At 48.2% G+C, this 24,912-nt stretch overlaps 10 protein-coding genes across 10 annotated transcripts; 5 read left to right on the top strand and 5 right to left on the bottom strand.

Annotated features, from left to right (window-relative positions):
* Positions 1–1,253: 1,253 nt before the first annotated feature.
* On the top strand, positions 1,254–2,219 carry N7519_010860 (AN1-type zinc finger protein; the record flags this gene model as incomplete). Its single annotated transcript, XM_057297633.1, has 1 exon — positions 1,254–2,219. One exon carries the CDS (start codon positions 1,254–1,256, stop codon positions 2,217–2,219), a length of 966 nt encoding a protein of 321 aa, XP_057145515.1.
* A 266-nt stretch (positions 2,220–2,485) lies between these two features.
* On the bottom strand, positions 2,486–3,781 carry N7519_010859 (thymidylate synthase; the record flags this gene model as incomplete). Its single annotated transcript, XM_057297632.1, has 2 exons — positions 2,486–3,329; positions 3,714–3,781. 2 exons carry the CDS (start codon positions 3,779–3,781, stop codon positions 2,486–2,488), a joined length of 912 nt encoding a protein of 303 aa, XP_057145514.1.
* Positions 3,782–4,009: 228 nt separating this feature from the next.
* N7519_010858 (tRNA-ribosyltransferase family protein) lies at positions 4,010–5,729 on the bottom strand (the record flags this gene model as incomplete). Its single annotated transcript, XM_057297631.1, has 8 exons — positions 4,010–4,202; positions 4,253–4,440; positions 4,491–4,568; positions 4,619–4,676; positions 4,730–5,050; positions 5,110–5,193; positions 5,260–5,510; positions 5,583–5,729. 8 exons carry the CDS (start codon positions 5,727–5,729, stop codon positions 4,010–4,012), a joined length of 1,320 nt encoding a protein of 439 aa, XP_057145513.1.
* A 707-nt stretch (positions 5,730–6,436) lies between these two features.
* N7519_010857 (uncharacterized protein) lies at positions 6,437–8,304 on the top strand (the record flags this gene model as incomplete). Its single annotated transcript, XM_057297630.1, has 8 exons — positions 6,437–6,481; positions 6,560–6,692; positions 6,743–6,818; positions 6,873–6,954; positions 7,022–7,528; positions 7,587–7,756; positions 7,826–7,910; positions 7,978–8,304. The coding sequence occupies 8 exons, from the start codon at positions 6,437–6,439 to the stop codon at positions 8,302–8,304; spliced, it is 1,425 nt and encodes a 474-aa protein (XP_057145512.1).
* Positions 8,305–11,435: 3,131 nt separating this feature from the next.
* N7519_010856 (double-stranded RNA binding motif domain-containing protein) lies at positions 11,436–12,160 on the bottom strand (the record flags this gene model as incomplete). Its single annotated transcript, XM_057297629.1, has 3 exons — positions 11,436–11,659; positions 11,948–12,007; positions 12,091–12,160. 3 exons carry the CDS (start codon positions 12,158–12,160, stop codon positions 11,436–11,438), a joined length of 354 nt encoding a protein of 117 aa, XP_057145511.1.
* Positions 12,161–15,451: 3,291 nt separating this feature from the next.
* On the bottom strand, positions 15,452–16,615 carry N7519_010855 (uncharacterized protein; the record flags this gene model as incomplete). Its single annotated transcript, XM_057297628.1, has 1 exon — positions 15,452–16,615. One exon carries the CDS (start codon positions 16,613–16,615, stop codon positions 15,452–15,454), a length of 1,164 nt encoding a protein of 387 aa, XP_057145510.1.
* A 1,704-nt stretch (positions 16,616–18,319) lies between these two features.
* Positions 18,320–19,584, bottom strand: N7519_010854 (uncharacterized protein; the record flags this gene model as incomplete). Its single annotated transcript, XM_057297627.1, has 4 exons — positions 18,320–18,524; positions 18,589–18,692; positions 18,736–19,109; positions 19,209–19,584. The coding sequence occupies 4 exons, from the start codon at positions 19,582–19,584 to the stop codon at positions 18,320–18,322; spliced, it is 1,059 nt and encodes a 352-aa protein (XP_057145509.1).
* A 745-nt stretch (positions 19,585–20,329) lies between these two features.
* On the top strand, positions 20,330–21,537 carry lap1 (putative aminopeptidase; the record flags this gene model as incomplete). Its single annotated transcript, XM_057297626.1, has 2 exons — positions 20,330–20,506; positions 20,557–21,537. The coding sequence occupies 2 exons, from the start codon at positions 20,330–20,332 to the stop codon at positions 21,535–21,537; spliced, it is 1,158 nt and encodes a 385-aa protein (XP_057145508.1).
* A 589-nt stretch (positions 21,538–22,126) lies between these two features.
* N7519_010852 (uncharacterized protein) lies at positions 22,127–22,825 on the top strand (the record flags this gene model as incomplete). Its single annotated transcript, XM_057297625.1, has 4 exons — positions 22,127–22,134; positions 22,255–22,501; positions 22,570–22,644; positions 22,739–22,825. 4 exons carry the CDS (start codon positions 22,127–22,129, stop codon positions 22,823–22,825), a joined length of 417 nt encoding a protein of 138 aa, XP_057145507.1.
* Positions 22,826–23,173: 348 nt separating this feature from the next.
* On the top strand, positions 23,174–24,235 carry N7519_010851 (inositol monophosphatase family protein; the record flags this gene model as incomplete). The annotated part of the gene is made up of 1 exon (XM_057297624.1): positions 23,174–24,235. One exon carries the CDS (start codon positions 23,174–23,176, stop codon positions 24,233–24,235), a length of 1,062 nt encoding a protein of 353 aa, XP_057145506.1.
* Positions 24,236–24,912: the final 677 nt, after the last annotated feature.

Genomic DNA, 24,912 nt, shown 5'->3' with positions numbered 1-24,912 from the left:
CTTACCCACTGACATAGATAGGGTCGATCTTCATTCTACTCTACACTGGGAGTAGAGCACTTCGACCAAAGACAGAAAGTTGGGAAACGACTCGTATATATTTTTGCGAAGGCCAAAAAAAAAAAAAGAAAGGAGAATATCTAAACTCATGTGGTCCTGCGTGTAGATGTTTGGGCTATACGCCGACAATATCTGCTGTATCGTACTAAACATGCCTTGGAGAACTTGTGGGGTCAGCCTACTGAATTGAAGGCATTAAGACCAACTCGATACAGCTCTCGATTAGACTCTCAGGTAATCTCACTAGATCTGCAAAGAATATTAGAAAAGAATGCTCTACTGTCATGTCAGGAAGATTATCTCCTACAAATCTGGGGTAAATTTCGTCTAGTACGTGACGCTATAATCCATACGCCTTACTTCTCATCATAATATAGTCTATGCAGTTCAGTTAATCTCGCTTGTTAGGATACATGGCGAGGTAGAGAAATTCTTATAGCACTAGACTTTGGTGCTGCCAAGTTCCCATCGCATGACTTACATGTGCTATCCTTTTTATGAGTTTTCAATACGCCAATTTCTATAGTCTTTCTAAGAGTTAATGAGTAATACGAGCATGGTGAGATTGGTTAAGGGCTTATTTTTGACACAGGCATATCGCTCCATCGATGTTGCTCTCGGATGCTCTCGGGTGCTCTACAACCAAGAGAGACATTCAACTTCTTTCCTGCGTCTTTCCCCGGGCTCTTGTAGACATAGTCCTTATTAGGTTGGTTCCGTTAGGCGAAAGGCAGACTAGTACTACTCACCGAGAAAGCAGTCCTACAGCATAGGCATAATTTGCTGATTGTGAAGCCTGAAGTCGTGATTAAGAAAATGATGGAGTTTACTAGTAGTCGCTGATATCTCGGTGTTCTTGAAATTTCTCCAGTATCTCGCCAGTTTTCAAACATCCATAATGTCTATTGCAAAGCTCCTCACTGTTCACACTAGTAGGTATCTACATATGTATGTACCTAGGTATGTTGTAGGTTCCCTTACGTTGTAGAACCATGGATGTGTTCATTCCATAGATGGACTAACTCCGAACGCTAACTCCGCATTTAGATAAGGCCAGAACCTTCTCCACATTAGTCACATAGCGATTGTGCCAGCGCGTTCTGTCAGATCGCATACTCGAGTATCTGCTTTATCCCACGCATTCTCTTTCGGTTCATATGTCATAACCTCAAGCACAAAGACCAAGCATCATCATGCCCCCTATAACCGTATCCAAAGGGCGCAGCCCCTCCAGTGACCGAAACGAAACCTTCACGCAAATGGCCGACACAGACCTGGAATCCCTGGGCCGGCACTGCCAATACGAGTATTGTGGCCAACTAGACTTCCTCCCTTTCCGCTGCGAATCCTGCCACAGCACATACTGTCTAGATCACCGGACCGAAACCGCGCACCAGTGTCCTCGCGAAGGCGAATGGGCCCGTCGCCGCAACGGAACAACCAAAACCAGCCAAGAAAACCGCACCACCCTCGAAAAGCCATCTATCTACAATACCGACCAATGCGCCCACACCCAGTGCAAAACCCTCATCAACACTCTCAAAGACCCCGCCGTGCGCTGCCCCCAGTGCCACCACCAGTACTGCCTGAAACACCGTCTCCGCGAGGAACACGAATGCGCCAAGATTACACCGCTGGGCGCACGCCAGAGCAATGCCGCTTCGTCAAATGATACAATCAAGTCCATGTTCGCGCGCGTGCGCACTTGGGGCCGCGATAAGCAGCAGGCCGCTGCAAAGGGGACCCTACTGCCAGCTCTGCCCAAGTTGAAGCCTAAGCCGAATAGTCCAGCTGCGCGTGCGGTTGCTGTTAATGGGCTAAAACGATCGGCTAAGGGAGATGCTTCGGTTCCTGTGGATAAGAGGTTGTATTTGCATACTGTTGGTACGGCGGAGACGCAGGCTGCGGAGCCGCCGGCTGGGGATTTCTTTTTCGACTCGAGGTGGAAAGTCGGCCGTGTGCTTGATGATGCGGCGAAGAAGTTGCGTGTTCAGAATTTAAATAATCGGGTTGATGGGGAGGACTCGAGGCTGCGGATCTTCCATGTTGAGTCTGGGGATTTCCTCGAGTTCTCAGAGGCTATTGGTGCTGGTAAGGTAAAGCAAGGCGACACGATTGTGTTGCTTCGCGGCGCTGGGGCTGTTCTCGGGAGCGCATGATACATTTATCTGCATTTATTTGCTCTCTCTGTTCAATCTTTTATTGCTGCGTTTTGCTTTTCGAAGCATAGATACAGCCCGATACACCTGGAAGCATGTTTTGCTTCCACAATGCTTAAGTCGATTTGTTGTACATGTAAGCTTGGAGTTCGAATGCATTGCTGTTTTCTATTTCAAATGTAGTGCTGTGGCATACATCACAGAATAATTGGTATCATACGAAATAATAACTCGGGCAGTGCCCGCAAATCAGAAATCTATATAAATCAAACGCTCATCTTCATTTTGATGATCTTGTGAGGCTTGTATCCAATGACCTCAAACTCATCCTCCTTCCAGCCGTCAACGACCGCGCTCCCCCGATCATCACGCTTAATGCGCAACTCGGGGAACTCTGTTGGTTCTCGACCAAGCTGCTCATTGAGCGCATCGATGTGGTCAAGATAGACATGGGCATCGCCCATAGTGTGAATGAGAGTTCCGGGATGAAGATCCGCAGCGTGTGCAAGTATATGGGTGAGAAGAGCGTAGGACGCGATATTGAAGGGCACGCCAAGACCCATATCACAAGAGCGCTGATAGAGCACACAGGACAAGGTACCCTTCTCCGATGGACGGCCAGTCTTTTCATCGAGCTTCATGCCAGGCGGGAATGAGACGTAAAACTGGGCGAACATGTGGCACGGGGGCAGGGCCATCTTTTTCAGATCAGCGGGGTTCCACGCGCTCATGATGATGCGGCGATCGAAAGGGTTGTGAATAAGCTTGTGCACAACATCTTTGAGCTGGTCGACACCCTGGCCGGAGTAATCCGTCTTGGCGTCGACATACTCGGCGCCAAAGTGCCGCCACTGGAATCCATACACGGGTCCTAGATCGCCTTCTTCACGGTGGCCGAGGCCGGATTTATCCAGAAACTCGCGGCTTCCATTTCCATCCCAAATCTTAATCCCGGCTTCGGAGAGTGGGAGGGACGAGGTGCAGCCAGAGATGAACCAGAGTAGTTCGGCGAGCACGGCACGTAGAAAGACTCGCTTCGTGGTGAGGAGGGGCAAGAGGGGGATTGGCTCGCCGCCTTCTGGGTTCGGCTTCGAGAGAGAGAAAGCGTAACTGCGGTGGTGCAAAAATTGATTGTGTGCCGGTGCCAGTGCGGTCGGGTCTATGCTCGCCTTCGGAGAGGATTGTGCGTATCAAGTTGAGGTATTGGTGCTCTTCGTGCGAGGGGTCGTGTGGCGGCGAGGATGCCACTGGGGCAGAGGCGACTTGGTCTTGAGTCATGGTGTAGATTGGATTAGTGAGAGATGGTCTATGAGGCTTCCCCTTGATATTTGACGGTAGAGAGACACTCAAAGTGTCAAGTGGACGATGGAGAGGGGGATCTTGGAGATCGGTGGGTCGCGTCGACGCGACACGTGGTCACGTGCTTGACTCATATTTTATAGTGCACCAACTTTTAGTTAGCTGTCATCTCCGTGCTTGGGTACACGATATCACGGAGTGCTGATGTTTTCCCCTAAAGTATCAACATTAATGCCGGCATATACAACACCTTTGAAGCGCATATAAGATTTCAACAAACCACCATAGATAGGAACTTGTTATGGCATTGATAATGCTGCTGGACTAGTGAATTCATGTCTGATTTTTGAAAATCAATAAATACGTGATGGGATCCAGTCTGTGTTCATTAACTGAACACCGCTGAAACTGATGCACACGCTTTCTATGGTATGAAATGAATATTTCGTCATTTATTCCTTCAACACTTATCAAAATCAGTGCTCATGCCGTCATGAATCTGCCAGCAAGTTCACTCCAACTCCCCGGAGAGCACCTACCGCCCACTCAGGGAACTTTGATTTATCGCCTCCATAGATATCGGAGAAGAATTTGCGAAGGAAAGCCGGATATTGGTCATCAATGATGGCTTGTCGGATTTTCCCCATCATGTTCAACATATAATGGACATTATGGATGGTCAAACTGGGAATTATTAGAATCAAAACAAGATATTGTGGTCAGTCCACACTTACAGATGAGCACCGACAGTCTCTTTGGCTGTGATGTGGTGCATATATGCCCGCGTGAGCCCAAGACCACCTTGGTCAGTTGGACGACAGCAAATGCAGGTACAGCCCTCCTCAACTGGACGGAAGTCATCGGCGAACGATTTATGGCTTAATTTCAGGGTGCCAGAGGAGACGATTGCATCTCCGAAGCGCTGGTTCATGTCAGTACGGGGATCGAGCCGCAGGGTTTGTTGAGTCTTACTGCTGTCCGTGTCGGCCAAACGCAGTCAAACATGTCTGCACCGAGAGCCACTGCTACGACAATATCCTCGGGATATCCCTAGCTTTCGTGATTAGCCAAGGCAGAATGACTAATTCAGTAACACATACCACACCCATAACGTATCTGGGTTTATGTTCCGGGAGAATTTCAGTGCATGTATGCACTCTTTGGTTGGTCAGCTGTTTTGCTTTTCTTTTAGCGAAAGAAGAGGCACATACACTTTGCAGAACTCCTCCTTCGCCTCACCACCCGATAGACCTCCAATGGCGATTCCTGGAGTATCTCGCGCTACCATCTCTTCACAGCACTGTTTCCGCAATTCGAGATCCAGACCACCCTGGATGATACAAAAGAGGTTTTGTCGCTCGGGGTATTTGTGCTCTTCAATGCACCGATCTAGCCATCGCACAGAGCGGTCCATAGCCTCCTTGATGCGAGCATGATCTGGTGAAGTGGTTGCAATTACATCGTCTAATTGCATGATAATATCAGATCCGATAGTATTTTGGAGGGAAATTGAGTGTTCGGGGGTCAGTAACCTGGCAAGAAGTCAGCATTTCGGATATTTAGCTAGATGGTTTACAGTAAAGCCACCTACATTGGCGAGCCATCGTGCGGGCTAAGGAACCGCACTCCTTCCTCTGTGACAGTCGCCAACTTAAGAAGCGACACCATCTGGAAACTGAGTAACAACATACCCGGTTAGTAACATACTATCAATGTGTGAGGGAAGGGAAGTATATCTTACCCTCCACTATCAGTCAAGAGATTCCGGTCCCAGCCTTGTAACTTATGCGCTCCGCCCACTGCATCTAGTACCGCCTGGCCGGGTTTCAGACCTAAGTGATATGTATTATTCAAGCACAGCATGCATCCCGTCTCTCGCAGCTGGTCGTATGTTAGGCCCTTTAGCGATGCCTGTGTCGCGACGGGCATGAAGATCGGCAGAGGCACTGAGCCATGAGGCAGGTGGAGGGTGCTGGCACGGGCCTTAGTTGTCTATTTGTAACCGTAACACGCATCAGGTATATGTTACAGTAGGTTTTAAAATGGCATGCCACAAGGACGTACCGAGCATTTGGCGTGACGATCAAATGTCAATGCGGAGGGCATCGGTTTGCGGGTGGGAGCGGCGGTAGTCGACATAGTCGCGATTGATATGGATAGAGAATATGATGTTTTAGCGAGGCGCCTGGCTAGCAAATGGTGGCATAGCATGGGGAGGGGTGATCAAATGTTTGCGATGCGATCAGGAACACTTTTATCTGATAAGGTGTTTGTCTGGTTTGCATCATGAGGCTCAGTTTTGCTTTTATACACGCGCTCTGTTAGTTACATGGTTTAGATATCTCTGAACTCTTTTGTATGAGTAGTTCTTCAATGCTTCGTCATTCCAAGGTCGGGGATATTTTCGCCTTGGTTGAGACTCAACACTGCCATTGAATTTTGTGGCTCTCCGATAAAACCAACCCATAACATGCAGACTACTCCGTATATATATATATACAACGATTATTCAATACTTGTAATGTGAATGATATCCGTGCTTGTTGCTGGCAATGCTTCTCATGTTGACTCATTTTGAAGATCCCCAACGTCCCCAAGATCTCGATGTGGAGATCCGGGGAAACCCAAAATTCAGGGGTAACAAGAGACGATATCAAATGCCAACCAAATATGTATGAATCGTTGTTTTAGACTAAGAAACAAGCACTCCAACATTAGAAGTAGCCCCGAAATCGGATCTCCCAAATACCCCAATGCCGGTGAGGCATCGGAGGAATGGCGAGTCGCCCTAGTGCGGGGGACATAAACCCGAGGAGCTAAATCACACGGGAAAAAAAGAAAGTAAAGAAAAAAAGAAAAAAGACAGGTCTCTTCTGATTTTCTTGTTCCTGACACGACTCTTTTGTACTTGCTTAAATATGGCAACCAAAAAATACATGCCAGATGTTGAACAACCTTTAGAGGTATCTTTTTTCCCTTCCCCCTTGTTATAGAACCAACTGATTTTGCGGTGTGCGAGCTTAAGACTGACAGTATTGCAGCTTGCCAGCCCCGATGTTGTCGACGATGGTCTCAACGGACGTGAAAAGGCCTTGGTCTGGAAACAAGATCTACGCATCATTCCCTTGTGCGCCGCAATTTACTTGCTTTGTTATCTCGATCGCTCTAACATCGGTGTGTTTCCGGCCCCCAATATTGGATAGACTTGAAGCTGAAATATCTAGGCAATGCCAAAATTCTGAATTCGGATACTGGCAATGATCTTCTCTCGGAGACTAATATGACATCGTATCAGTACACGTGAGTCGCAACCATTAATTAATCGCGACAATCCAAAGCGCTCATGTACAAAAGGATCGCACTCATGGTATTCCTGATCGCGTACGCATTGTTCGAAGTCCCATCAAACTACTTCCTGAAGAAGCTCCGTCCAAGTGTACGTCTAAACCAATCCAAGCACGACATCCATTCCCATTTATTACAATCCCACTAACAAACACCAGCGCTGGATCGCCTTCCTCATGTTATCTTGGGGTGCAACAACAATGGGTCTCGGCGGCGTCCATAACTACGCCCAAGTAACAGGTCTCCGATTTCTCCTCGGTGTAATGGAAGCTGGCCTCTTCCCCGGCTTCGTATACTACCTTACATTCTGGTACCGCAACTCCGAGCGATCGATCCGCGTAGCCCTGATTCTCGCCTCGGCAACACTAGCTGGAGCATTCGGTGGTGCTATTGCCTTTGGTGTGGGCCATATGAATGGCGTCCATGGGCTTTCCGCTTGGAGATGGCTGTTTATCATTGAGGGGGCCCCATCGTGCGCGTCTGCTGTTTTGGTCTGGTTTGTGTTGCCGGATTACCCGGAGACTGCTAGTTGGCTTACTGCTGAGGAGAAGGAACTTGCTGCGCAGAGGTTGATTTTGGAAGGATCTAAAGGTTCTGCTCATGCTATGTCCTGGGAGGATGCTAAGGCTACGCTGACGGATTGGAGATTGTACGCTCATTATGCGGTACGTTTTCTGTGCCTTTTCCTCCTATCAATTTCTGGAAGACTTATCACCCAAAAAGGTATACTTTGGCATCTCAACGCCATTCTCAAGTCTCTCTCTTTTCACGCCTGCGATCACCGCTGGCCTGGGATACTCTGATCTTCGTGCTCAATTGATGACCGTGCCTCCGTACGCGGTGGCTTATGTCGTAACTATAGCCGTGGCTTGGTCTGCGGACTATTTCAACAGGTAATTTTTCTTTTTCTTCTTCTTCTTTGAAGAATAGCAAGTCGCTAATCTGATACCAATGATCTACAGCCGTGGTCTCCATTCAGCCATATTCTCTTTCATTGGGGCAATGGGCTTCCTCGCCTCCGCAGTTCTTCCCGCCAGTGCATATTTAGTAAGTCACTCAATCATCTCAAGCGTGCACTAAGCCGATGAGCGTCATCAACTAACCCAAACCCCAGAGCCGCTACGGATGTCTTATAGTCGCGGCCAGCGGTGCCTTTGCCTGCATCCCACCTCTACTAGGCTGGCTATCCTCCAATATCAGCTCAACAGCCGGTGCAGGGCTCGCAATCGCACTCAACGTATCATTTGGCGCACCGGGTCAGATTGTCGGTGTCTGGATCTACAAAAGCAACGAAGCAAAAATCGGATATCCAACCGGACATTGGACAAATGCGGCATTGCTTTTCTTTGTGACGGCCGGTTGCATTCTATTGAGACTCTACTATGGGTGGCGCAATCGCCGTGGAGACGGGGCAAGAGATGGAAAGAGCTTTGAGTATTAGTTGATAGGTCTGGAGTATTGTGGTGAAAGTTGATAGGAATCAGTTCACGGGCTGCAGGGTGTACTTGTCGTATACGATTGCAGCTATCTGAGTCATAAAATAGATAGACACTGAAGTAATTAATTTTAATGACAAATTATAGATTCTCGATAATTTGTATGGAGTACAGAGTACATATAGCAAATGGATAACTTCAGCTCCACCATCTACATAATGCACGGAGTGAAGCGCAAGGTTTAGATCTGTATTGTACATGTCGGCTGAGTCTCTAATGTCCCCTTGCCTACATTTCCAGATTCGAGTCATATTCTAGACCCGTTTGGGCCCTATATAATATAGTCAATAATATCGTAGCCACTCTATTAATTAAAAGAAAATGAAATGTGACAAAATTGAAATATTCGACGCCATTCCCAACCCTCCAGATCTAACAGCACCCACCGCTACCACCTCCACCCTCTCCACCTCCAGCAATAACAGCGGCGCTTTGACGTGCACGACGCTTCTTTTTCTTTTTATATGCTTCGTAATCCTTGTTGTATATTGTTGTATGTCTGCTGGCTGTAGGCGTCATGGCCGTAGTATACGCGCCGCGGGGGCGGAGAGCAGAAACACATGATGATATTTGGGTGGAGGGGACTGTTTGGAACGAGATAGATGGTAGTTAGATGCTTTAAATTTCTCGGATATTTTAGAAAAGTGCTTGGTTTGAGGTAGATTGTAGTTGGGTTGACGGCGATGGAATATTTAATTATATAGTGTTCCAACGCCAGGTCTTTAGAATATTTGGCGTCTTAGATAGCTTGGTGTTCACTTCTGTCTCGTACAAGTCGATCGACGTAGCCACCGCCCAAGGAAGGCGGAGTACAAATATGGCTGATCGACATTTGTCGGAAACCACCCATATGAAGCAGGCGTCTTGGCGATCACTCTTTAAAAGGTCCGTATAATGTGCAATTGTAGATGGTTACATACCGAACATAATGCTAGCCTTAAATACTGACAAGGTCTATTATTAGGTGCATTCCTACCGCCTCGAGTTCATCCGCCTGCAATGTGTTGGTCAAAATAGACAATTAGAGTTGTTAGTTATTAGAGTTCGGCGTTCCATGGTTCAGTCCAAAGTAACTGACCAACATCCAACGTCGAGTCTACAACGTACTTTTGTTGGAGTATATGCCTCGCGACATCAAGCGATCAATATTAATTAATGTATTTGATCCGTTTCAGTCAAAAGTCAACTTCGGTCATTTGGAATGCTGCCCAACTTGCCCGCTATGCATCGGAAATTAATGTTTTTGCTAGACACATGGCCAACGCCGTGCTACCCGCGGATGTGTAAGTTCGGCCGGGAGGCCAATGCGGCAAGAACCCGCGATGATCAACAGTATCTCAAACAAGGGTAAACATGTACGACACCCTTTCCTGCAAAGGGGCGAGTCCCGTCTGGCCGGTGGTGGTCATATACCCTGGATCCATTAGTATATCCGTTATGGTTGTTTTTTAAAAAAGAGAAAAGAATGATTCACCCATAGAAGACCTGTCGATAGATATTCTGTAATCGTATAATAAAAAACAAAAGAGAACAATCTGATAGAAACCAAACCCCGACCATTATAGTCCCAAGTCCAGTACCATCCATATATGATACCAACGTAATAAATGACCTCGGTGCAGTTCCGTGTCCGAACTTGCAAAACCCAATACAGCCTAACAAGAGACGACAGGTACCAAAGAAACTCCCTCTGCCAGACGCAGACACCCGATCTGAACCAAGGAAAGACAAAACAAAGCAAAACATATCGAGTAATCAGGCGGAACGTAAATCAAATCCAGATCCAGATCCAAATTCTAGACAGGTAGATGCCCGGAAAATAAAACCTTTCGTCCCCTCTTAATCTGGTAGCCCTGCTTGTGACCTTTTGTTCCAAATTGTGTCCTATCGCCATATTTGCCATGTCGCATCGCGCTTGAAGTTAGAACGAGCCGCTTTGCATCTGCGGTGGCACAGACACAAACGCATTTTTCCATAGCTCCAGGGCTAATGAAACAACATGGGGCAGCATCGTTTGTGATAGTGTCACCCTGGACTTGTCAACAATGCCACAAGTATAATTGCCATCCGAACTGCGCATCAGCAAGCAGCAATTGAAAATTGTTCGGGTATGACATCAAACCCACTCGAGCATGACAAGTCATATGTTCTCGAAGGGACAAGCAGCAGTCACTTGACACAATGCATGAGACCCAAGCCCCTCGGCTCCCATCAAATGGTAGTAAGCATCTGGCCCAACTTCGGGTTTTGTCTCAAGGCAGACAGCGCAGCAAGAGCAGAGACGAATCAAATTCAAAAGGCGATCTGTACGAACCCAAATCGGGGAGACAGAAATAATCTTGCTTACAGAAAAATGTATGTGGGGGGAGGGACGCTAAAAAGAGCCAACAGGAAGTCCGGTTTGCGATGCATCACACGAGGCCTGGCGACATCCGGAAACCGTATCATGTACCTGAGCCGTCGGGATCTCGGGTGTGGTGTGTCACGACTGGTGCTGAGGTTTCACAAATGCGAAACAAAGTAGTGACCTGCATTTGGAAGTGGTCATCCGGGGCAGGGTTGCTGCATGGTGCATTTTTCGTTTTTTTAATTTTATTTTGTCCATCTTTCTGGTGTTGGGAATTATTCCACCAGAGCCCATGACATGGACCCTGCATTGTAGTGAGCCATTGTGGGCAAGACTTGCAGAAACCGGGAAGACGTGGTTGTCGACGAGGGATAGTGCATGCATCAGCGTGACCGAGAAAAGGGTGTCGACACGAGAAAGAAGTGGGAGGAGAGCAGTGCGGTGAAGGAGATATGCGGTTTTTTTCCTGCAGTCAAAAACGCAAGTGAGAGAGCAGCACGACAACAAATGTATGTGGTCTTGGATCGGATAGGACTTGTGGATCCCCAAGGGCCCTTCACAACAGGTGGAAAACAAACCAGAACAAGCACCCACCACACCAAGAAATGAAGAGCAACAGAGTTCAGGATCAACGTTAGAATTATGAACCCAAAAAATTGATAAAAACACAAGAAGGGAAGAGAATGCCGCCCAAGACTAGTAGGAAATATTTGAGATATGAGAATACGATCAGAACCCGCCAGCTCCGCGACCATAGCCGGACGGCGTTGCCTGCGGGAATAGCTGACCCTGGTAGACAGTAGCAGCAGCCCGGGGCTGCTGGTTCAGGGTCTTGAGGGCAACCTCGGCGGCATCCTCTTTGGCGTTGTTGATAAACTGACCGTCATACCAGTAACGAGCGGCGATGTTCTGGCCCTGGACGGTGACGGTGCTGGACCAAGCAGTGCGACCTCCTGCAATTCCGAGGGAAAAGTAATTAGCTTTCTGCTGTCAAAAGCTCGGAAACTAAAAGTCGGTGTACAAGTGAAGGGGGGGCATTTTTCTGTGTCTTTTTCTGCAAGACTCCACTCCTTCCTGCAATGCCCACACACGAGACACATAGCGGTGGATAGGGGCACGCTGTATTCGTGCGTATTGAATCAGGGAATAAGAGGGAAAATAAAATAATCTGGTTCTGCAGCTTGGAAAGACGGTGGATGGAGACCAAGGGGGAGTAGGAGGATTGGAAATCGGGTCAGTACCTCGCCGATCGGAGACAATATTGAAGACAGGAGGAGATTGCTTGTTGCGTGTGCAATGATCTGGAGATAGTTAATCGGTTATTCTTGTCATTTGGGAGGAATTCGGGGCTGCTGAGGCTTGACCTCGCAATCCAATGGCTTACCCTGGAGCTGGTCCTGCCAGCTGGGCCGGCTGCCAACACTATTCCCTTGGGGGCTGGTAGTATACGACATGGTTGCTTCGTAGAGAGATAGGGTGGCAGGGGAGCTGTTAAGCTTTGCAATTGAGGTGGTATGAAGTGGGATTGAAGGTGGGGAGGATATGAGTCCACGATGTCTGGTAGTAACCCAATTGAGGATGAAGATCAAAAGAGAAAAAAGAAGACAAACTTCAAGGGGAAGCCACAAGATATAGAAGAAAGTACAGGATCAGATGAGCTCAATTGGACCCGTTTGGAATCTCTGGAGATCTTCTTAAATGTATTTTTCAATGACCATCAAACGAAGACGACATGGGGAGCGGGGAGTCATATAAACAGTGGGCCATATCTTCAAGGCCAGGAAAGAAAACCCCGTGGTTTTTTCCTTCCCTGTATTTTTTTATTTTATTTTAGTATTTCATTTTTCCGTATATTTTTTTTAAAAAATCTTTTTATTTCCCCCCTGTGAACAAACAGGAGCCTAACCGTCAAACCTAACGGAGGGGGCTTATGCATGTCGATGTGGACATGGCACAGCGTCAGCCAAATCCCCCCCTTCGTTATCCACCAGTCAAGGGGCGTAGACGAAGAGTATGCGGATCATTTTGAGGCTGCAACCTGGAACGGCCCGGCGCACGCCGACTAAGCAAAAAAACAGCCCTTGAAGAAACGCTAGACAGCATGTAAGGGCTAAGGAAGGAAGAGGGGCAAACCGGATGGCTCCCAAGTTAGTTCCCACTCCATGGCAGACAGAGAGATATTGGCTAATTCTTCTAGGATCCAGAATAAATGACACCTTTTTCGGAAGAACGATGGACGCGGATTGGATGGGAAAGGTGAACAAGTCAGAGAACCCCACGTTGAGTTTTCCTTTTGGATTTGCATGCGATTTTCATTTTGATTTTCATTCATTTTGCTTTTTCCGTTTTTTTTTCCTCTCTCGCCTCACTTGAGCACAAGTACTTTAGGACCAAAAAAAAAAAGGAAATGAAAAGGAAAATATTATAATCTGGCAAGATTAGTGCGCATGGACTTGAACCGTATCGGCGGAACGGCGGGCTTCTGGAACAACCACGAGGGACTGCATGAGGGGTATAGAGCTGTGGATGATCTCTGCCCAAAAAGCGGAGCCCATGGCCACAGCGTCAGTGTCATAGCTTTTATTGTTTAATCGTTTTAGGTCTTAGGGACTGTGGAGGATGCCCGAAATGTAGATTCAACCCCAAAGTTGGGCCGCGTTGGAAAGCGTTGCCAGCTCATCATGATGGATGGTATCATGATTATTTTGGAGAAGTCAACTTCCACACCTTGTTGACTCGGAAGGAGTTGCTGGGCACCCCCAAAAGCCACAGACCGGGCCGCCCTGCATGAACAGTTGCTGTCGGGCCCAGGATCAACACAGTATAGTAAAAAAAAAAAAGTAAAAGAAAAAGGGAAAAAGGACAAAGCGATGGAATGAGGCGAGATGGGCGGCATTGCCGTCGGAGAAACTTCACAAAAGCGGAGGGCATGTGTTGCAGAGATCTCGAACAAAGATACAGCCAAGAGCCCCTAGTTCATTTTCATGTTGTCGGCTAGGCCCGTCCGGTTAACCGCCTGATGTGCAGAGACCTTATAGAAGGAAATTCATCGACAAGTTCATTTGTTATTGTTCAGAGATAATTCGAATATCCGAATCGGAGCGAATGGTGCTTGCTTTCGCAGAGAAGTGTTGGGCATTCATGCAGAGTCGACAATATCCTCAACCATGGTTCTCAGTAATGCGGCTAATATCGAGTATGCACGAAACACGTAGAGAAACAGCCGATGGTCGACAGGGGACTAGGCCAGCACATTATAGGGCGTCTAAAATATTGGGAAAAAGAAAATGAATGAGGGGCTTGCCCCGCATCCAATCTTGATCTGTCGAAGTACATCTATGGATGTATGCTGCGCAGTAGACTACATAAGTACTACATACAAAGTTGGTACCTACAGTAGTAGATGTCGTAGACCAGTATACTGGCATACTAAGAATACATTCAAAGTGTCATATTGGCTATTTCTTGAATTTCCATAAGGCAGCAAGGCCAGGGGTGTTCTTTGGGCTGTTACTCGCGCTAAAAACAGAAGATTCATCCAGAGCCAATCGATCATGAGCCCTAAACAATAGTCAATAGTACTGACATTTCTTCATATGGTACGCTAGCCAATTTATTTTTGGCTCCGTTGCATGAGGAAAATCTTCGAGTAGGTGTACATGCATTTGGATTAGGGCAATAGGCCAAAGATCAATAGGTCAATAGAGCACGAGACGTCTAGCTCGAGTCTCGAACCATGGTTCGTAGAGTAGACTAGCTCTAGCTCAAAAAATAGAACCATGGTTCAGCTTCGAGCGGTCAGACTCTACGTGGTCCCTAGGTAGGTATGCAACGCCAGCATAGCAACCCTCGGGAGGGATATGAGATGAAATTGCAAGCTATCATTCTCATTTCCAATTTATGCAATATGAAAAATGCCCAAATCTGCAAGCCTGCTTGGTTCCCTGTCAGATCCGTATTAGAGGATCATCCGGAAGCAGGCTGCTTGAGTCCCCAGAGTCCCGCTAAAACCAAGATGACTCGTGTCAATGAACAATAGGTACGAGGCCAAAAAGGATGAAGGATCAAAAAGCCACACAATAAAAAGGTACAAGAAGAAGAATCTAACCTAGAACAAGAACGGCAAGACATTCATATCCCGCGTCATTCATATCATCAAGTCATTAGAGGCAACATCAAGCCCCGTGCGCCATAATACCCCGACTAATGCAGGACCAACTCATCCATCTAGTTCAGCTCATAATAAAGCAACCTTGTCTGGTCTTGGAGTCGAGAGCCCCTGTGTCGCTTAGGCGGATCCTCTCCGCTGGAGTACCTGGCCGATCAGGCGCCGAGGGCCCATGCGCTCCAGGCTTTTTACTAGCGAGTGCTGAGCGGGCAGGATCCAAGACGGACGTCGCTCGTGATGCCAGCGACGACGGATGCAGTCGTCAACTAGCGCAACTACCCCTGTTGCGACAATCACACTGAAAAAAAAAACGAACCAATTCATCAGCCTCATGCCTCATCATCACTTTGTGCAAGGGTACTATGCTGCATTATGCATGGTGCATGCGTTGGTGCATTGTACACGAACCATACGCCCCCTCATACGAACCACAGAAAAAGAAAAGAGGGACCAAAAAAAGGGGGGAATATACAACAAACAAAAAAAAGCAAATAGAATCAAAAACAGATCCAGAGTCAGAGCTAGCACCAGAGGACAAAACAGGCAGTTGAGGGGTAGAACAGGGATTCAGCATAACTTACTCGGCAACATCAGGCATCGTCTTGTAGACTTCAGGATCACTGATCCACAATGAAGATGGGGGCACCCAACCCCCTTTACTCTCCTCTTCAACGACCTCCAGTGGCGCCAATGTATCCGGCACCAAATGCGCAATAGTCTTGGAAGTGCGCGTGTCAACCAAGAAATAAGACACTTCATGCAGATCACCCTCTTTGCGGACCTCCCTCCGCCACTGGTACTTCGTGGACCAATACTCGAACTCGTATTTTTTAGTCGAGCCAGGTCCTTTGCGGCGCAGCTCGACATGCGCATAATTCGAGAATTCGAGCAAGATCGTCTCACCCAGTATCGGCAAAGCGCCCTGTCCTTCCTTTTCCAACTCACCCTCCTCAGTCGTCCCCTTATCTACCTCTTCTCCCGCAGCATGTCCGCAACAAGCCGCAAGCCCAGAATCCTGCCTCTTCAGCTCCCCATTCGGCAGAGAATGGCCACCGGCCGAACCAGGCCTTAACCCAGCAAAAACACTACTCCATGAGGTGCGCAGCGCAGGCCTTCGCTCATGAGCAGGCACCACCTCCCGCCTTGCAGAATGGCACACCTCGCGCCCCGAGTCGCGGCAATACCGCCGGAATGAGAACTTCCGCGAGAAAAGGTCATACATGCGCAGGTGGAAGAGGATGACATTGCGATGAGAGCCGTCGCGGAGGTGGACGGGCGTGTCGACGCGCAGGTTCATGTTGCCGTCGATGGTTGCATCGTCGTGGCGGATGAGCAGTCGCCGCGAAGAGGGGAAGAGAGGCGCGAATGATGAAGGTGTTGAAGGAATTGCGTCTAGTGGGTAGAACTCTTGCCGCTCATTTACCCAGTAGCGGTCTTCGTGGGGGGTGGGGGCCTCGATTGCTTGGGGCTCAGAGTCGAGCTCAGCTGTGGAGTATGTTGTTGAGGCGTAGGTTGAGGTTGAGGCGCAGGGATGTGGCTCGCGGCACTCGTAATTTACTTCGTCTTCGGTTCCAACTTCGTATCTGTAGGTGTGTTTTTGGCTGGCTGGATTGGCTGCCCAGTCTTCTTTGGGTGGTTTGGGGGCTATTCGGTCGCTGTGGATTGTTGCTGCCGTGCTTTTTGAGCATGAGCTGTCTGTTGAGCTGTAGCTACCGGCTTGACAGGATTTATAGGAGCCCATGGTGGTTGTGTGATGTTGATTTGGGTTATAGGTGTGTTATGTATGTGTTCACTGATCTACAGTGAAGTAGGCGAAGAAGGGTAGAAGAAGTGGACATAAGCCAGGAGTAATATCAAAATTAGCCGTAAGTAAGCCGCAGGTGGTGTGGTTGACCAAATAAAGTATATCAGAGCAAAAGCGATCACACCCGTTCTGCAGATAGTCCGGTTGATTCCGTAAATCAAGGAGGGGTCAGATCCTCATAACATGGGGCACCGAGGAACAATAATAGTGACAAGGCACATTAGAGTGATATATCCAGGGTTATTATCAGGGATACAAGTGAAAGCGAGAAAGATAATCATATGATCGAGGGCGAAAAGAGAGAAAAAGGCAGGGGTTTCCTATTTGAGAAGGCAAAATATATGGAATAAAATATCGGGGGAATTGGGGAGAATGTGAAATAGAGGGGGAAAAAGCAAATAGAGAAAAGGAGATCGAATCCCAAAAATCAACAGATCAGAGAGAATGTAAAAAACTGGACTGTCACAGTGTGGGAAGTATTTAGAACATTAGAGGGGGTGGGGGAAGGAATGTCCAAGTCATTTTGGGTACCCGACTCTTTTGTTCTACACACAATGCAAAGATTTTGTTTAGACACTGTCGCACGTAATTCTCACGGCACTAATAGAAAGGAAAGTAAATAATAAAAGAGAAAAAAAGAACACGAAAATCAGCCACACAAGGTGTCTACCTATAAGGGGGAATAGAACTCCTCTCTAGCGCACTATGCGCTGTGTGATGGTCTCTGTGTCTCATCTTCATTCGTGGCTTCGCCCTTCCTTTTGCTTTTCGTTTCCCGAAGAACCAGTGAGATTGCGGGGGGCTGCATCCAAGAGGTCTGGACACGAGATTCCCTGTTCTCCGTACTCCGTACCTGAGACAAGGTACTTGGGTTTCTTTTGTCAGGGCTCGGTCCCTCCAGGGTCCAAGCACTTGAAAATTCTTGTATATACGTCATACGGAGTAGCACACAAATTCTAGGACAAAATCCCTTCATATATCTCAGACGTAAGAATCTTGGAAACCGTGGGTACGGTCCGTTCCGATCCATTGTGTGGTGGAGACTGTAATATATGTAGCCGACTGTATCCCTAACTATAGTACGGAGATTGTATGTAACACTATATATAACTGTACTAGAGTATCATGCCATGCTGAAGAAGAATACCTGTTCCTGGACAGTTTGCGCTAGATCAATTACAGAGTTCATGCCAACATATGTCCGATCGTACGACTCGTCTACTTTCCTTAACGGTCATGTCTTGGGCCATGGCATGACGACATAGGATCGGCCAGGTTTAGCGCACAGACTTACCTATCGACATCGCAAGAACGAAGAGGGTTCTATGATGTTACTCGAAGTTTTCACTCCGATCTGATTGAACAAACACCGACACGATGAATTCGTAGTCCCCAATAACCATGGTCGCACCGGCAATTGATCAACACTGCATCAAAATCTACGAGAAGATATCCCTTGGCCTGAATTTCGACCGAAAAAGTATGTCCAATAAAATCTATACGTGACCACCCGTAGCCGAGGGACCGCCGTCTGGGTTCATGTCGTGGTGATTACAATATCCGTGAACGTTACGCTGGATGGAAACAAAAACATATGTGCAATCTGGAAGACGGAGGAGAACGAAACAAGAATGCAGCAGTCTACACCTGCGCATAGAGAGGCCGAGGAAGCTCGTCACCGGGTTTGATCAAGGTCTCTGAATGGCAAGCTGGGTGGGAAACGAGCCCGGCACGGCTTCCTGGGACAGGTGGCCGGAAGCCCACGTAGGCCTCTCGCCGGTCTTCTACTGTGACAGACCAAGTGTGCAATCCATAGTAGGATGCGATGGAGTGGACCAACCAGCGACTGAGTAGCGTCAGTAGACTGGTCAATTTCACTACCATAGTGGGAGAAATGGCTTAAAACATACCCGAATCCAGCAGAACGATCATCAGACAAAGTCTCAAGCACCATCTTCTCACCATCCCGCTCGCTGTGAGAGCTGATCTCCTCTCGAAGCAAGCGGAGTCTCTCCTTTTCGTTCGGGGGAGTCGTGCATCTGCCCATTACGACCGACAAAGACGATCTCATCTTCCGAGTCGTCATTAGCCGAGTTATCGGGGGCATCCCGCAACCCCTCCTTCTCAAGCAGAAGCTCCCTCTCATTCCACTTCTGGATAAACGCACGGACTTCATCTTCCAGATCTCGCAGCATGCCATGGGCAGCACGCGCATGCTTCAGCTTTAACCTCAGTTCCTTCGGAATGTGATGCTTCTCGTTAGCTCTCTCAGCAGCCTTCACAGCCGACTGATGATCCGCCACATGGGAATAGTGAACGTCCCACAGGGGCGCAAGATAATAAGGCATCGGGTCATGCCGCGGATAGGTAGGCTGGACATCCCAGTCCTTTGAAGACGGCGGTTCCGCCCAGGGGTTGTGCAACAGACGATCTTGGTGTCTGGTCAGCATTTGCCTGCCAAACCTGCGCCAAATCCAAAAAGGTACAAGTCGGCATTCACTGCGACCTATCTAGTGCATATACAACGTACCGTTCTCCCAGCGCTGTCTCCGACGACTGCCGTCTTTGCCCTTGAGCAGAGCTTCCCGGGTCTTGAGGCCGTCCCGACGCAGAGGCTCCCGACGCCGGAAGTTGACTGTTGGGGGTCGGGACTCGGCCTTGACTCTTTGGGATGGGATCGCTTCGTCGTCGAGAGGGATCGACAGCGAAACGGTGGCCCCGCGCAGACCAGAGCGCGTCGGCGTTGGTGTAGACGGCGTCCTCTCTGCAGGGGCTGAATCCGATAGGGTCATATCCTGCAGGGACGCTGCTGCATGTTGCTCTGTCCATGCAGATATGGCTAGGGCTTGTTGCGGCGACAGGTGCCCTTGCGAACCTTCTGGGCGCAGACGTGGATGGATAGCCATAATGTATGCAACGCGATCTAATTAGGGCAACAGTCCTAGGGAGGAAGAGGGATAAGGATAGGATAGAAATGGGCAAGATAAGGACTGAGAGATGATACGCAAGGTTGTCTGCACGGGATAACTCGCTGCACGCTGATTGGCGGGAAGTGGGTACTTATTAGCCCTAGCCCTACTTTCCTAATTGGGAAAAGTGATTGGAAAGTTGAGAAACTGTCCCAGGGGCCAGAAGGTGGAGCAAATATCGAGGCTGTACAATTTCCTCCGTATACTAGCTATAAATCCGTAGGCAGACAATCCTTATATTAATCTTCCTCGTATATGAGCCTTATCTCCGCAAGGCTGTGAGTCATGGCGCAGTCATAGTGGAGTTTCCTTTTCACATTCTCCACCTACAATCCCCAGAGTCGAGTCATGCCTTATGTCTTGTGGTGCTTTGGGTGTGCCTGGATTTGAGTATCTTGAACAACCTTGGAAGACTGTATCTTAAATAAGAATTGACATATTCCGTACATATGTTTTTATGTGCAGAGATTTCAAACTGATCGGATATACCGGGGGCCCGTTCTAAGAATAATATGATACAGAGCCTCGGTGTTTTAGCGCGCGGGGTCCAAAAATGGCTTGGCGCAGGGCGCGTGCCCAATACCTTGCACTTCTCAGAGCTTTTAAAAGAACCTACCCTGTCTCTAGACCCTTGTTCTGCTTATTTTTCTTATCCTTACCTAAATATTCCAAGGTTCTCATCATGAAGTTCCTCACTCTTGCGCTAAGCGCAACGGCAACTGCCATGATCATAGTCAACCCAGAGCAACAACCTCTAGCGCCTTCAATCGTTCAAAACCCTCAGCACAAGTCTCTAATCGAACTGGCCCCATACCGGACCCGATGGGTAACCGAAGAAGAAAAATGGTCGCTCAAACTGGTATGTTCTGACCCAGATTCAATCAGACATAGTACTAACTCCCCTCCTAGGACGGAGTGAACTTCATTGATGTCACCGACGAATACCAATCAGGCTCCTACGGAACCCTCCACACCACACGTGTCGTTCACTACCCAGGGGCTATGGAGCACTCTCACGAGATTCTGCCTTTGACCGAAACCCTCGACAAGAGTAACATGAGAAGCAACCTGGAACACTTCACATCCTTCTACACGCGCTACTACAAGTCGCAAACGGGAATTGAGTCAGCAACCTGGCTATTCGACCAAGTGACAGCCGCAGTGCGCGAGTCTGGTGCCAGTGACCATGGCGCAACTGTGGAGCGCTTTGCCCACCCCTGGGGTCAGTTCAGTATTATCGCCCGCATTCCCGGCCAGACGGACAATACCGTCATCCTTGGTTCCCACCAGGATAGCATCAACCTGTTCCTGCCTTCGATCCTGGCTGCTCCTGGCGCGGACGATGACGGAAGTGGAACGGTTACTATCCTCGAAGCTCTTCGCGCCCTGCTGCGGTCGGAGACTATCGCCCACGGACAGGCCCGCAACACTATCGAGTTCCACTGGTACTCTGCCGAGGAAGGTGGCTTGCTTGGATCGCAGGCTGTGTACGCTAATTATAAGAAGAACCAGCGGAACGTCAAGGCTATGCTCCAGCAAGACATGACTGGATATGTTCAGGGTACTCTGGACGCTGGCGAGAAGGAGTCTGTCGGTGTTATTATCGACTACGTCGATCAGGGTCTTACTGCGTTCATTAAGGAGGTTATCACTACCTATTGCGATGTGCCTTATGTCGAGACGAAGTGTGGCTATGCATGCTCTGATCATGCTTCTGCTAGTCGGTATGGATACCCCTCAGCATTTGTGATCGAGTCTCAATTTGAGAACTCTGACAAGAGGATCCACACTACCGAGGACAAGATTGAGTATCTGAGCTTCGATCATATGCTGCAGCATGCGAAGATGAGCTTGGCTTTTGCTTACGAGCTGGCTTTTGCTCCCTTCTAATTTTGTCTTGCTGGTTTATACGATGGTTCGGCGTTTCATGTGATATACCTTCGAGCTGGGTTCCCTCGTCAAGGGTACATTGAGGTTCAACCCGATGCTAGTTTTATTTTTTCGGTCTTGGGGGGCTTATACCCTACGTACCCTCATTTGAATGATTATGACTCGTTGAACACTCTATCGTGGTAGTCTAAAATCAATATTATTATTTATCTCAGTAACTCTATTACAAGATGGTCATAACAGCTTATAGTAGACTGAAGCCAAGCACTCAAGCTCTGTGATCAGGGGCATGTGGATAGTAGTCAAAATACAGGGTACCCACTAGAACTAGTACAGTTCAGCTTCTCTTTTTCCTTATTTAGTTTCTTTCCCTTTCTTTAGCCTCACAAAGGAAAAGCATACGAGTCATCAATTGCGAGAATGTCATAGTGGGTACGGCTCTTCATCCGACATTTCTCCACCTCCGGGCGATGCACCCGTGTTCCCCTCATGAGGGCAGAGCAACACAGGGAACTTTCTCCTCATCGGGATAAAGGACGCAGGATCTCTGCCATGTCCCGGGAATGCGCCCGAGCTATACCGTAGTGCAATGAGCGTGTATATTAGTTAGGTACCTCGCTGAAATACGTCCCAATGCTATCTTTATTCATCAAGTATAGCAACAGTGAGTTACTCATAAATTCCAGAAGGATTAGTTCAAAGTCACTAATACTAAAGTTCGCTATGGAAAGTGTCCAGCAATATCGTTCCTCTTACAGTTATTAAAGGCGCCGGCCACGAGTTCATCCCCCTCCCTCAGGGCGAGAACGCAACTACTGCCGACTTCCACTCTATCCGAACCAACACTGAATCCCCTGCACACTTCACTTCGGGATTCTATAAGATCGAGGCTGGACCTGAAAGACCCGCGAGCTACAATTTTGAGGAGACAAAATATGTCCTCAATGGTCAGATCGATGTTTTGGTATGTCCCATAATATATCCAAAGTTGTTTCTTCGATCTTTTGTTTTTATTAACACGGATTTAAATAGGATGAGGCTACCGGGATCACCCACCACCTAGTCCCGGGAGATTTCGCTTTTTTCCATGTTGGATCTAAAGTCAAGGTTTGTCATGACACTCTCACATCTCGTACGCGAGATATTAGTTGAAATAGTTCTAATTTCTCCTCTACGATATAGTTCTCGACCAAGTCTCAAGGGTTTGCCTTCTACGCCGTTACTCGACCCATTCGATCCCCCCCACCCTAATCTTGAAGGTCGGGAGGAAGGCAAGGCTAAGCTATAGAGAGTCTATGAAAATGTACTTATGACTTTAATATAGATTTCTCCTAAAAAAAAGTCCTATGCGGTAGGTTTGAAGCTGGTATAGCATATTGAGAGTTGAGGAAATTATATTGAGAAAGCTTTATCCATACACTTTCATACACTTTTCGTGTCTTGTAGATCCTTAGGGCTAGATCTTAGATATGACGTAGGGATACTCACCGATGTTTTCGCACGTGATGTCCAAAAAATAACACCGTTTTCATACGAGTACTCAGTTCCCAATTGTCATTTCTACATCCGGTCAAGGTAAATCCCCCCCGGGATCAATCATCCCAAGCCCTCCACACAAACAATCCCTTGAACCGCCATGACCTCTCCAACCCCATACGCCAAAGAGCTTCAACTCGCCAGCCTAGCCGTACAACGAGCAGCCATCTTAACGAAAGAGATCCTCTCTGCTGTTGACAAAGGCGCCCTTGACAAGAGCGACTCCTCACCCGTAACAATTGCGGACTTCGCCGCCCAAGCCTCAATAATTGCAGCCATTCACAACGTCTTCCCAGACGACGACATCGTCGGCGAAGAAGATGCCACAGCCCTCCGCACAAACCCAGACCTCCTCGCGAGAACCTGGGACTTAGCAACCGGCACTCACCTCAATGACCCAGAAAGCGAAGCCCTGCTCCACACCCCACGTACCACCTCCGAACTCCTCGACATAATCGACCTCGGTGCAAAAGGCGCCTGCACCCCCACCAGCAGGACCTGGACTCTAGATCCCGTAGACGGAACAGCAACCTTCATCCGCGGTGAACAGTACGCAGTCTGCCTATCACTAGTCGAAAATGGAGTCCAGAAAGTGGGCGTCCTCGGCTGCCCCAATCTCCTGGAATCGGGACCCGTCGCTGAACACCGCGTTGACCGCGACGGTCTCGGCCAGATGATCTCAGCCGTTGCCGGGCAGGGCGCTACCATCAGACCTATGGGTCTGGGCGCTTTGCTGCCGGCGCGCCCGCTCGAAAATGTCCCGCAGGTTGGAGCCTCCGGCGTGCGCTTCATTGATACTCGTGCGGCGAAGACGCAGGATCTCGAGGCTCATGCCCGTGTTGCGGCGAATCTTGGCTGTCCGTGGCCGAACCCAGTTGATTTATGGTCGGCGCAAATGCGTTATGTTGCTATTGCCGTGCAGGGAGGGTGTAATGCTTTCGTTAAGGTGCCGCTAAGTCCGGATTATCGCTCGAAAATTTGGGATCATGCGGGTGGCATGCTTATTGTGCAGGAATTGGGCTGCCTTGTTACGGACCTTGAGGGAAAGCCGGTTGATTGTTCGCTGGGTCGGACTTTGGCTGGGTGTCATGGTATGGTTGTTGGGCCGGCTTCAGTTCATGGGAGGATTTTGGAGGCTGTGAGGGAGGCGCGGGGATTTTGATTGTTTCCCTTCTATACATGGTGCGGGTTTTCTTTTACATTTTATCTTTTGCATACCGGTTTTGATACCCTAGATAATCACATCATTGGCATCGTTACTATAATAGTAGTATGTCTTCCTTACATACATACATATAACGTAGACACTTATTTCTACATGAGTCAGTCGTAAGCACCCGGGCCCCTTTCCCCGCGTTTTCTTCTCAAAATGAAAATGGCATACGATTCCTACGTAAGTGTCATGTTTCAGACATTATTTTGTTATTTTTAGGTTCAATTGCGGGTCCCATTTTGATTTCCGCCAAGGTCCTGTGCTCGCCTGGGCAGCATCGAGAATTTTTGAGTTCTTAGCTTGCCCACTGCTACTTACAACATAGGTACCTTGTGCATTTCCATATACATCGATTTCAGGTTGATCGTTGTATCGAATAGGACTGTGCACGATGATCTACCCTTGGCAGAAGTTGCGCCAGGTTATTGTTCGTTCTCACTGGGCTAGACTGTGATGGCGCTCAGCCCCTGTTTCACGAGAAACACAAGTATTTCTAATTAAGCTGAAAGATGTGAATAAAATATATCTAGTATTTACGATAGTTCCTTCATATTTCGAGGGCATCAAGTACATTTGTAGTAATGTAGGTGGAAGTAACCCTATATGTTTTATAAAAGCGTTGATGT

Source organism: Penicillium mononematosum (assembly GCF_028829835.1).
Source record: "Penicillium mononematosum strain IBT 11891 chromosome Unknown utg000005l:1.0-9366267.0:1.0-9372171.0, whole genome shotgun sequence".
Classification (NCBI taxonomy): Eukaryota; Fungi; Ascomycota; class Eurotiomycetes; order Eurotiales; family Aspergillaceae; genus Penicillium; species Penicillium mononematosum.
The sequence above is the reverse complement of the archived record's forward strand: the minus strand, read 5'-3'. Positions and strand labels throughout refer to the sequence as shown.